The sequence below is a fragment of the Lactuca sativa genome, chromosome 4, assembly GCF_002870075.4.
Source record: "Lactuca sativa cultivar Salinas chromosome 4, Lsat_Salinas_v11, whole genome shotgun sequence".
NCBI classification, from domain to species: domain Eukaryota; kingdom Viridiplantae; phylum Streptophyta; class Magnoliopsida; order Asterales; family Asteraceae; genus Lactuca; species Lactuca sativa.
In genome coordinates this window covers 331,318,740-331,330,071 of record NC_056626.2, presented here as the reverse complement: position 1 = coordinate 331,330,071, position 11,332 = coordinate 331,318,740, and the positions used below count along the sequence as shown (strand labels likewise).

General features: G+C 32.2%; 1 protein-coding gene across 2 annotated transcripts; it reads right to left on the bottom strand.

The window, feature by feature from the left end:
- Positions 1-280: 280 nt before the first annotated feature.
- On the bottom strand, positions 281-5,537 carry LOC111917918 (probable dolichyl pyrophosphate Man9GlcNAc2 alpha-1,3-glucosyltransferase). Of its 2 annotated transcripts, XM_023913557.3 has the most exons (8): positions 5,202-5,537; positions 3,534-3,971; positions 3,386-3,450; positions 2,940-3,061; positions 2,472-2,579; positions 2,156-2,317; positions 952-1,204; positions 281-839 (listed from the first exon to the last, which is right to left on the bottom strand). In XM_023913557.3, the coding sequence occupies exons 2-8, from the start codon at positions 3,929-3,931 to the stop codon at positions 400-402; spliced, it is 1,548 nt and encodes a 515-aa protein (XP_023769325.1). In that variant the 5' UTR covers positions 3,932-3,971; positions 5,202-5,537; the 3' UTR covers positions 281-399. The 2 variants fall into 2 exon arrangements, with proteins under 2 accessions (XP_023769325.1, XP_023769326.1); XM_023913558.3 differs by lacking the exon at positions 3,386-3,450 and having other exon boundaries at positions 2,940-3,120; positions 5,202-5,534.
- Positions 5,538-11,332: the final 5,795 nt, after the last annotated feature.

Below are 11,332 nucleotides of genomic sequence, written 5' to 3'. Positions count from 1 at the left end.
TTTTAAGAATAATCAGACTTATGTTCAGCCACTTTCTATTTTGGAGATGATTATACCCCTTTATGTCAAAATGATAACATGGTGACAAATGACACCTCTACAATTGATTTGATTGATCCTCCAACACTTCCACTAGATCATTACAAACTCATACTCGTTTCTCTTATCTTAAGGACGATCATTGTAACATGGTTGTGAATTCAAACATGCATTCTTAATATCGATATCCTTTGTTGCACTACTTCTGTATGCCAACAAAATCATAATCATATGTGACTCATTACAAGAAATAAATGTGGTTAAATAAATGGTCGTTGAGTAAACGTTTAACAGATTATATATTAGAATAATAATCAAAAAGTCAATTGTAATTAAAAACTAAAACGGAAAATACAAATATCAAATCCTCTTCTTTTCGATTTCGACTAGCAACGTTCTTGACAAAATCCATAGCTTTCGATTGGAATAAACAGCAATGAAAACAAACTGAGAGAAGCAAAGAAGCATGATGATGGCTTCAAAGAGGAAAGGGTATTTCTTGGGTGGGTTTACTTTCAAATAAATTACGTGAAGAACAAGTGACAACAGAAGAAGACAAACAATCAGAAATGATAGAAAAAAATTAGGTTTTTGTGTGTTGGGTTTGGGTTTAGGTTTTCCATAGTGAATGAGGATGAAGATGGCATAAAGAGCGATATATGGGAGAAGTAATTTATCACGAAGTAAAAGAGGGAAGATGGAGAATAAGGCGAATTGTGTTAGCCATTGAAAAAGGAAAGGCTCTTCTACTGCTAAGAGACTTGCTGGCAAGAGTGGCAAAAGAATAGACTTCTCATGTACTGAAATAAAAAAATATATATATATATTATAATATTATCCATATTTGATAAATTTAAATATGCAATTTGTATTTGGCTTAAAAAACAAAATATGGAATGATGAGATAGATACCTTGAAATGAGAAGAAATAGAAGGAGAAAGCAGAATTAAGAAGTCCATAGAGGAAGCCTCGTTTACTTGGTGCCTTTATTTGAAGAAACATGGAAGGAAGACATGAAGAAAGAGTGATTGTAAGACTTAACAGCTTCAGTGATTGTGTTGTGAATAATTTTTTCCACTTAATGAGGACTGAAGTTGTGCACCAAAAATTAGCCACGTAGTCCTCATATATTCCCCTCTCAAAAGGCGCCAAACGTGACACAACCTATATATAAATATAAGATATATATCTCAATGTCACAATTTTAAAAATTCATCAATGTATGCAAAATATTTGGTTAAATGTTCAAACTTTTAGAGTTGATATAAATGCCAAATTCCTATATAATCTATTATAAGGTATTGTGTTTTTGTATTAACAGATTTCATTTTGGTCAACCATGTAAGCTTTAAATATATGGTATGGTGGTGTTTCTTTTTGACTTAAACTCGACTCAATTAATTTTTTTTTTCTATGTTTAGAAGTGTGTTGCCATTTTCTTTGATATTTTTCAAAGGGTTAATTTACATAAAAGACCCTATGTATTGGGTTTTCTTCCGGATTAAACCTCGAGTTTATTTTATTTTTTTATTTTTTTATTTTTTTCTAAAATAGCCCTTACATTTTTCCAATTTCGTCTTTTTAGCAGATTTTCCGGTTTTACACAAAGATGAAAGGGCTTTTTTAGAAGAAAAAAAATATACAGTTGAGATTTAATCCGAAAAAACAGAAAAACGTAAGGACCAAATCGGAAAAAATGGAAAAATGCAAGGGCCAAATCAAAAAAAAAATGGAAAATTTAGGAAATAAAAAAGTTGATTTTTAATTCGGAAAAAAAAACAATATATAGGGCCTTTTATGTAATTAATCATTTTTAAACATTACTCATTTGGACAATATTTGATGAGAAAAAAGGTTTAAAGGGGAAAAAATAGCAATGTACATGCATTTATTTGTGCATTAAAGCATCCTACTTTCATTTTTTTTTAACACATCATTGTACTTTAAACTTTTTTCTTATTAAAGCGAATTATAGCACAGTTAAGTACAATTTTGTAATAGGAAGCTATAAAAAATAAATCAATGGAAGTACATTAACATTAACATTAACATTAACATTACTATTTCTTGCATTTAACTCAAAAAAGAAAAAAAGAAAAAAGAAAATAGATGTACCTCAAAAATTGCAACTTTGGAGTGAATATATGGCCACCAAATAAGAGCAAATGTTCCTATAACAACTATGCCCAATTTCACAACCTCCAAAACTGGATTTTTACACCTTAAACTTTTTCCCAACAAATAGCTGAAAAATGCAGGAGCAAAATAAGCACTCATCTGCACAAACATCCAAAACATAAGTCAGTATATGTAATAAACCTAAATACAAATTGGGGCAAAAATCTAATAAAAGAAACTAGATGGACTGTTTTGTAAATTGGGAAAAGTTGGGTGTTAGAAGAAGAAGAAGAAGAAGAAGAAGAAGAAGAACCTGTTTGTGGTTGAGAGCAAGAGTGAAGAAGAATGAAGCAACAAGATCTTTGTCACAAAGTAAAGCTGCAACAGCTCCAATGGTAAGTCCTAAGCTTATGCAGTTATACTGAAATCATAAAAAAAAAAAAAAAAAAAATTTACAAGTTTTAGAATGTAAATAGAAAGTTTTAGGGTTAAATGCAAGAATTATTATAACATCCTACTTTCATTCTTTCCAATTACAGCATTGTTTTGAAAATTGAAATAATCTATCTACCCAATTATAGCAATGTCATCTAAATACAAAAAGATTTTTCACATCTATAATAAGAAAAATCAAAACCCAAAGTACAACGCCAAAATCAGGTAGATTTTTCAAAGTGCAATAATGCATCCTTAATAAGGAAAAAAATTGGAAGTTCAATGTTGTAATAGAAAGAAATATATGTTGATATTTATAGTATTTAGACCAATATCTAATACATGCCTGAAAATGACCATGATCAATAAGGATGAGGCATGGGTTAAGCAGAATCATTGCAACATGCCATGGTAAGTTACTTTTATACCCTTTTGATTGGCTTGCATAGACTATAATAAACCATAGAACTGCAGGAAAGAATATGAGGACATCAGAGGTTAAAACTGTCCACCTCATTAGCAGTTTTCTGCAGAAAGAACATAGAAAAGAAAAGAAGTTGGAAATTTGTTGGTAATGTTTTTTTCAGTTAGGGTGTGTTTGGTTCGTAGATACCAGTGGAATCCAACGGAATTGGAATCAGAGATTCCATTCCATTCCATAGCTTGTTTTGTTGCCACATGAATGGAATTCAATTCCGTCTAAATCCTTTAATTCCCCTTGTTTGATGGATTTCATCATTCCAAGAGAAGGGTTGAAGAAATTTAAAAGACCAAAAAGCCCTTGTTACATACATACGATGGAATACGATTCCAATTCCTGTGACAGATTCCATTCCTTCAATCCTTCCAAAAACATTCTACAAACCAAACAACCCCTAATATGTATAATTGAAATATTGGTAAATTCAAATAGTGTAAAAGATGAAAAACAACAACTGACCCAGTATAGGATTCATGGCCTCGTGAAGTGTAAAGTGAAACAGAATCTGGATGGAAGAATCTTAGAAAAATCCCATGAACATAACTCTGATAAGCAGTAAGTGGAGGATAATCAAGTCCCCAATAAGCAAGATCATTAGAAGTGCTGTTGTGATACCATTCATTGACAGGTAAATTGGTTGTGATCTCCATCCAATGTCTTTGAGCTTCAAAATCTCCATATTTTGGTGAATCACCAGCTCCAGAATATGGATGCATAGATACAGAAACTCGAACAAGAATTGAAAATAGACTAATGCAAATGAATGGACCAGATATACCCTTGTCCATTAACCAACTCCAATCACTATTGTTGTCAACCTCTTCTTTTTTTACCTTTTTTACCCTTGACTTTTCCATTTCTTTGAGTATTACACAATAGTGAAGTTCTGAGAAGAACCTGTTTGTTTCAAGAACAAATCCCATTAGATATAGTGCTTTACACATGAATGCTTTAAGAGCTGAAAAGATATATGAGGGTGTTTAGCTAAGCTTATTAAAATTGCTTATTACCTTTTAACTTATAGCTTATTAGCTTATATCAATATCAAAACAGAGTTTTTAAAAAAGTGTTTGGATTAGCTTATCCAGTGTCAAACCGCTATAAGTTGATTAGCCATTTTTAGTGTTTGGCAAAAAAAAATGATTATATGTGTAAAATTACCAAAATGGACTTCCTTTTATATTATGACTTATTTTTTCAAAACTAAGAATAGTTGTTTTTTTATTATACTTACATCCATAATATTAAAAAAAATCTTTAATTTAATTCTAAGAATTTTTTTACAAATAAGATTTTTTTAAAATTAATAACTCTTTTATAAAATATCTAATGCTTCAACAACATTTAAAATATTAACTTTGTCAATGAAACCTACATTCTGTTGTGTTCTACTGTCAACGAAATTAGTGATAGAATTATGATAAATTCATGATGAAACTACGAATTTAGATACTGTTAAAGATTAATTCTGTTTGATCCTATGATATATAGTCAATCACTCAGATTGTTAGCAAATATTATTTCATTTTTTGTTTCAAAACCAAATATGTGGTTATTTTACAATGGATTTTCTGTTTCTGTTCCATCTTTACGTTTTTGGTGCTAATTTGGTTTGATTTGGAGTTTGTGCTAAAGTTACTGTAATATTGTAATGGACATAGCTTTTCAGTGTTTTGAAAACAAGCCGGATCCAATTGGATCAAGCAGAAAAAACCCGTTGTAAATGAACCAGTAAAAACCGCTACTTAATTTATATGCATATTTTCAAATGTGTAGCAAAAATGGAGGACGAAATGGTTACACTGTTATGAACACAATCTGTATGTTCCTGTTATTAACAGTAGCAATTGCGGTTTTACATTGAGATAACCTATTTGAATATAGAGATAACCTAGGATATAGTAAATACTACAAAATAAAATCGTATGCTATGATTATTGTTCCTGGTATGAACATTGCAGTTTCACATATACATCTAAACGATTGAAGTAAATCCAAAGCAGTAAAGGATTGAAGAAAATCACAAAAGATTTCGATTACAACAACTCATATGATTTCGATTTCAATTGAGATCAGGGTAAAAAGGAGCAGCAAAATGCAATTGAACGAAATTGAAGAATATCGAACCTGAACCGAATTTGTGGAGTTCGACGGTCGCCGGTGGAGTTCAATTGAACTTGATTTAGACTCCAATCTACTCAAACATGTTTGATTTTGAATGACATCAAGTAATACCAGTTGAAATCGAAACAGATTTTGACTCCAACAACAAACATCAGTCGAATCCAACTAATATCAGTCGAATTTTGACTTTTAATTGAATTTCGATTTCAAGCAATCACCTTCGCTTCCAATCTCATGAATTCAAACCAATATACTTTTGATTATCAAGTTGTGTGGCTTTCGAATTCACGTTTGATGCTCAAGAAGGAAATAGAGAAAATAATGGATTTTCGATTTGGGCTTAACGAATAGACATCGAATTGGACAACTTGATGAATAGTAACATATTGGGAATGTGGGCTCAGTAACACGATAGTATATTGTGCTAGCTCAACCATTTTAGAGGCTCTAAGAAAATAAAAAAATTAGGGCCCTTTAGGAAAACAAATAGATTCGAACTAAGACCTTTGGTTTGCTAAACCACCACTTTTACCACTAGGCCAAGCTACAATTTGTCTTTGCAACCTAGGAAATATGTATATATACAGATATAATTAACATAATAAGTTTTAAAATTGGAGGCCCTTTAAAATTGGGGGCCCTAAGCCCTTGCTTGATTTTGTAAAGCATAGAGCCGGCCCTGGAAATAAGCTATGATTATATTTTTTTTGATAATTTGATTTTGATTCTGGTGCTTGATAAAAAAAATTATTGGGTCATTAATGGGGTTTAGACAAAATAGATCTAATGAGTCAAAATGACCAATAATCAAAAACAAAAAGCATGATTAAAAAAATGATTGAATTTGAATTTACTATTTAAAGAGAAACCTTGATCGTTCATCTTCGATCTCAACATTTGAGAATTTGAGAAGCCTTCTTGATGATTCTTTTTCTGTTTGCAACACATGAATCAATCATTGAAGATCTTTGGTTCTTTTGTTGGAACAAAAAAATCTCTAATCTTCACATTGTACCATCCACGATGCATGTTGTGCAATCCGTTCTTCGAATTTTTCAACGATCTAGCATCATCTTCATAAGAATCATCAACACTTTTGGGTTTGGAATTCAAATTCATTGCAACACTTGAGGATCATTGTTTTGGAACCCAAATTTATTTCATATATTCCGGCTGCATCACAACATTTGAAGATGTTTGCATACAAACCCAGTTGTTCTTGCTTTTAATCTTCTTCTTCTTCTTCTTCCTTTTCATGTTTTTTGATCTTGAAGTTTTGAATTCAATAACAACTTCATTCTTGACAACTTCAACTTTGCAAGTTTGAATCAAATCTTATGGAGTTCGATAAATTTGAACTTCTTGGATTCAAGGCTTTCGATATGGCACCATTCCTTCAAAAGATTCACTAGAATTTAATCATTCTTCAGTTTGAACTCCAATTGAACGAAAAACTTTCACATATTCATCAAAATCACATTGATTTCCCATTTCTTGAACTTCAACAATTTTAAGAACATGAAGATCATTTGGGTCTTCAATAAGAGAAACATATTCCTTTTTGAATAATTCTCTTTCTTTTCCTTCCTTTTGATTTTCACATCAAGATAACATATTCATGGTGATTTCAAGCAAACATCCAATCTTCAAAAGAGGTTGAAATATCAATCTTTCATGATCATCTTTCAAGCCTCCATAAGAAATCAAAGTTTCTCATGTACCGTCTTTCAACAATAACCCATAAAATTGATTCTTATTGAATTTGTATTTGACATCTTTAATCACACAACCCAAGAATCATAAAACAAATACACTATGATCACAAGAACTTGGATATTTCTAGAAAGAGAAAGTGATTATGAATGAAATCTCTAAAGAGAGAAAGTGAATATGAACCAAGTTCTAGAGAGAGAAAGTGAAACTAATAATTATTCTAGAGAGGGAAAATCAAATTTTGAATCAAATCAAGGAATAAATTCGATTTCTAGAACAAAAACTCTCTCAAACACGAAGAACTCACAACAATGAAGATTCACTCAAATTATGTAGTCATTATGGATCAACTCTTGAGAATTTCAAGAACACCCGCTCTGATACCAATTGTAGCGACCGTAATTATAATGACATATGCGGAAATTAAAAGATCTAGTGAATCATCCAAACATCAAGAACACCAAGAGTAAATAAACATGTTTAAGCTTCATTAGAATAGTAAGAGTTCAAGTGGGTTTTCTTATTTCTCTCACTAAAATAACACTCACAAAATGGGTCTTTCATAGTGGGAGTCGCTCACTTCCTATTTATAGGAAAGACTTACAAAATGGGTCTTTCATAATGGGAGTCGCTCACTTCCTATTTATAGGAAAAACTCAACTCATCTACACATACAAGAGAGTAAGCCACATCTAAGGAGAACTTTGCAACCCAACAAAAACCAAGCCTCTAACAAAATGGTGGTCGCAGTAGTTGAAGGTGGTGGCAGTGGATGAAGATGATGGTGGTGGCTGGTGGTTGTAGTAGAATTTCAGAAATAGTCCTCACGTATATAATATTTTTCATGTTTGCGCAATAATAAACTTGTCATTTTTGGAAAAAGTAACGACGTAATAGTTAGATTTAATGGCTTAGGGAAGATCTCTATAATATCAAAATATCACAAGGACGGAGTTTGTCCATTTTATTGAAATTTGACTTAATTGTCTATTATGGTATACCACAGGGACTATTTTTTGTAATTTTCTCAAGTATATATGGTTTTTAAACATCAAAATATAATATTTATCCAATTTATATATATATATATATATATATATATATATATATATATATATATATATATATATATATATATCATATGTTCTTTTATAAATTTTAAAATATTAGATTTGTTCAAATCTTTATTTTTTGACAATTTTATAATCTTTTTAAATCCTTATTTTTATCTATCGATAAGTACAAATGTTCACATGTTGCATACTTTACTTGGAAGAAAAGAGTTCAAACTCAAACATTGGAATTTATTCCTTAACAAGAGCTTGTACGTGAATGTAACTTAACTAGGATTTAGGTCTGGTAGTGTTGTTCTACTCTTAGCGTCGTATCCAAAGCATAACAAAATGACATTCTACATATGACACTGAAGTCCAACAATTACATATAGACCACAACGAATTTCCAACAAAAAGATAGGAATTCTAAAGCATAACCATACACACAAATCTATTTTTTCAATTATAAACAAATCAACACTCAAAACTCTACCTATTTAAAGGAGATCGTCTATTAGACACAGTTGTTCACTACACTTACAATTATGTGAGCTATGTAATCGTAGTTTCCTTTAAAAAGAAAATGATATCAAACTATTTTCATGCTATACACGACTCGAGTTGATTGCATTTTATGTTAAGATCAAACTTCCTTTTACATGATGTGGTTCCGAAGTGCTTTTGGAAATTTAACTGTATGAACTCCCACATACAGTTAGTGACGGTACCATTCCCTTAAACCTATGTGCTTACATTAAGATAATTGGTTTTCAATGCTTCATTTTTACATGAATGTGCAACAACTATTAATATCTTCAAGAAATCTTGAGTTTTTAGTCTAAAGGTTATGTGTCTCTTTAATCTTCACCCTTTGATTCATGTTTTGTCTAATTTCTTTTCAGTTGTACTTCAAATATAGACCATTAATATAACTTACGCTAGGCACTCTTTTTCTATCCCTTTTCTTGATTCCATACCACCAAGTTTCTCTAATCTAATCTATCTTTCTCAACTCGGGTAAATACCCTGACCTGCAGTATCGAAATGTCATTGTCAAAGATCTTCTCAGTAAACAGCACAATCATAAATTGTCACATTTAGGGAAATTTGGAAGTGTTGCTTTTTATTATGATGTGGAATGAGCCTGATGTTGATGTTCGTTGACTAATTTTTCATGAATCGATTAGTAAAAGTTGTATACATATGATGATGTGGTTGATAGAGTGGCTCAAAAACATGGTCTAGATGATCCATAAAAAACAGATTTACTCTTCACACATGTTATTCTCAACAAACCAAGCATCGCCCTATGATGATGTGTTGTTGCAGATCGTCTATTAGATACAGTTGTTCATTACACTTACAATTATGTGAGCTATGTAATCATAATTTCCTTTAAAAAGAAAATTATATCAAACTCTTTTAATGCTAGACACGACTCGAGTTGATTGCATTTTATGTTAAGATCAAACTTCCTTTTACATGATGTGGTTCCGAAGTGCTTTTGAAAATTTAACTGTATGAACTCCCACATACAGTTAGTGACGGTACCAATCCCTTAAACCTCTGTGCTTATATCAAGATAGTTGGTTTTTAATGCTTCATTTTTACATGAATGTGCAACAACTATTAATATCTTCAAGAAATCTTGAGTTTTTAGTCTAAAGGTTATGTGTCTCTTTAATCTTCACCCTTTGATTCATGTTTTGTCTAATTCCTTTTCAGTTGTACTTCAAATATAGACGATTAACTGCTATTTCATCTATGTTTCAGCTTGCATTAATTAACCGTTTAGATGTTATCATTGATAATGCTGAAAGCAAACAAGTTCATGTGTCTGTTGCTGAATGTGTTGTACTTATGGATCGAAGGCACCGAGGCCGACCCATTGGATTGATATCCTAGTTTACCATATGTTGTTGTGTTGTAGTGATATGTTAGATCTGTATCCTGATATATAGGATGTTGTTGTGTTATAGTGATATGTTAGATTTTTATCTTTATATATAGGATGTTGCTATGTTGTAGTGGTCTGTTAGATTTGTATGACTACTTTATATGCTAGCTATTGACTATTATGGTGTATGTTGATATGTTATGGTTTGTTGGGTTGAGGCGATCCTGTTTTGTGTTGAAGGCCAAGATAACTAGGGCGGTCCGGATAGGATGTAGGCCCTGCGAGGCGGTGCAGTCAGGCCGAAGGCCTGGAGAGCGATTCGGATAGGCTGTAGACCCTGTGAGGCGGTCCATTCATGTCGAAGGCTCGAAGAGCGGTCCAGATAGGTTGTAGGCCCTACGATACGGTCCAGTCAGGCTGTAGGCTCATGTTGCATGTTGTTGTTTGTTATGTTTATGTGGTTGTACTTTGAGGGAACTCACTAAGCGTTGGCTTACAGTTTTAGTTTTGTTTCAGGTACTTCGGAGGACCGTGGCAAGGCGAAGGCGTTATCATACACATCTTGGGTTTTTTATGTTGTTAATCTTAGGAGACTCTGCTTTTTAATAATGTTTTGAAAACAATGGTTATGTAAACACTTTTTTGTAAATGGGTTGTTTTGAAATGTTTAGATTTGTTGCGATTTTTGAGATGTTACATGATGTTTCCGATAGTATTGACATTTTGTTGATGTGTTGCTAAGCAGGGATGTGTCACTAATGATCATGATGTGCCATTTGTGCATCATGATGCGCCATTAGGTGGCTTGATGTGCCACACATGTTCCTGGTGTGCCATATATGTTCTCGATGAGCCATGATATCCCTTTATGATCCATTTATGTGATGATGTTCTCTATGATGCTCAAGATTGTCCAAGGATGCTCAGAAGTTAGAGATGCTCACAGATTATTTTATGATGTGCCACCATGATGGTTGATGAGCCATGGTGGTCTTGATGTGCCACTCTTGCATCATGATGAGCCACTATGTATCATGATGATCTAACAAGTTTATGGTTGATGCTCATGAAATACATATCAAGGATGAATGTTCTAAAAGTTTCTCCATGGTGGAATGTGATTGGTTAACACCTTTCATGGCCTATGGATTTATGGGCTTGTCCCGTTAGGGTTTTAGGTCTGATTCATTCACAATAAATAGGGATGTTTGCTAGTCATTTGAAAGTGTCTTTTGTATCCTTATTGAATAGGTCGAATCTCGGATGGTTGTACTTGTAACCTTTGTTTGAGAACTCATAAATAAATGATACTCTCATCCTGCCTGTGGACGTAGGTGACCTCACTAAGATCTTTCCTAGACATCACTCTCGTAAGTAGATCAATCAGTATAACAACTAGAATTACTAATAAATCTTATTTATAGGTTCATAATAACGCTATGAACTTAAATATAATTTACACTTAAAGA

Excerpts from the sequence above, each read along its gene's own strand:
- LOC111917918 (XM_023913557.3), bottom strand. The coding sequence starts at position 3,931 with ATGGAAAAGTCAAGGGTAAAAAAGGTAAAAAAAGAAGAGGTTGACAAC. Across the intron at positions 3,451-3,533 it reads GGCCATGAATCCTATACTGG|AATGTTTTTGGAAGGATTGA; the intron begins GTCAGTTGTTGT and ends TTTGGTTTGTAG. Across the intron at positions 3,062-3,385 it reads GGAATCGTATTCCATCGTAT|TTCTATGGTTTATTATAGTC; the intron begins GTATGTAACAAG and ends TCTTTCCTGCAG.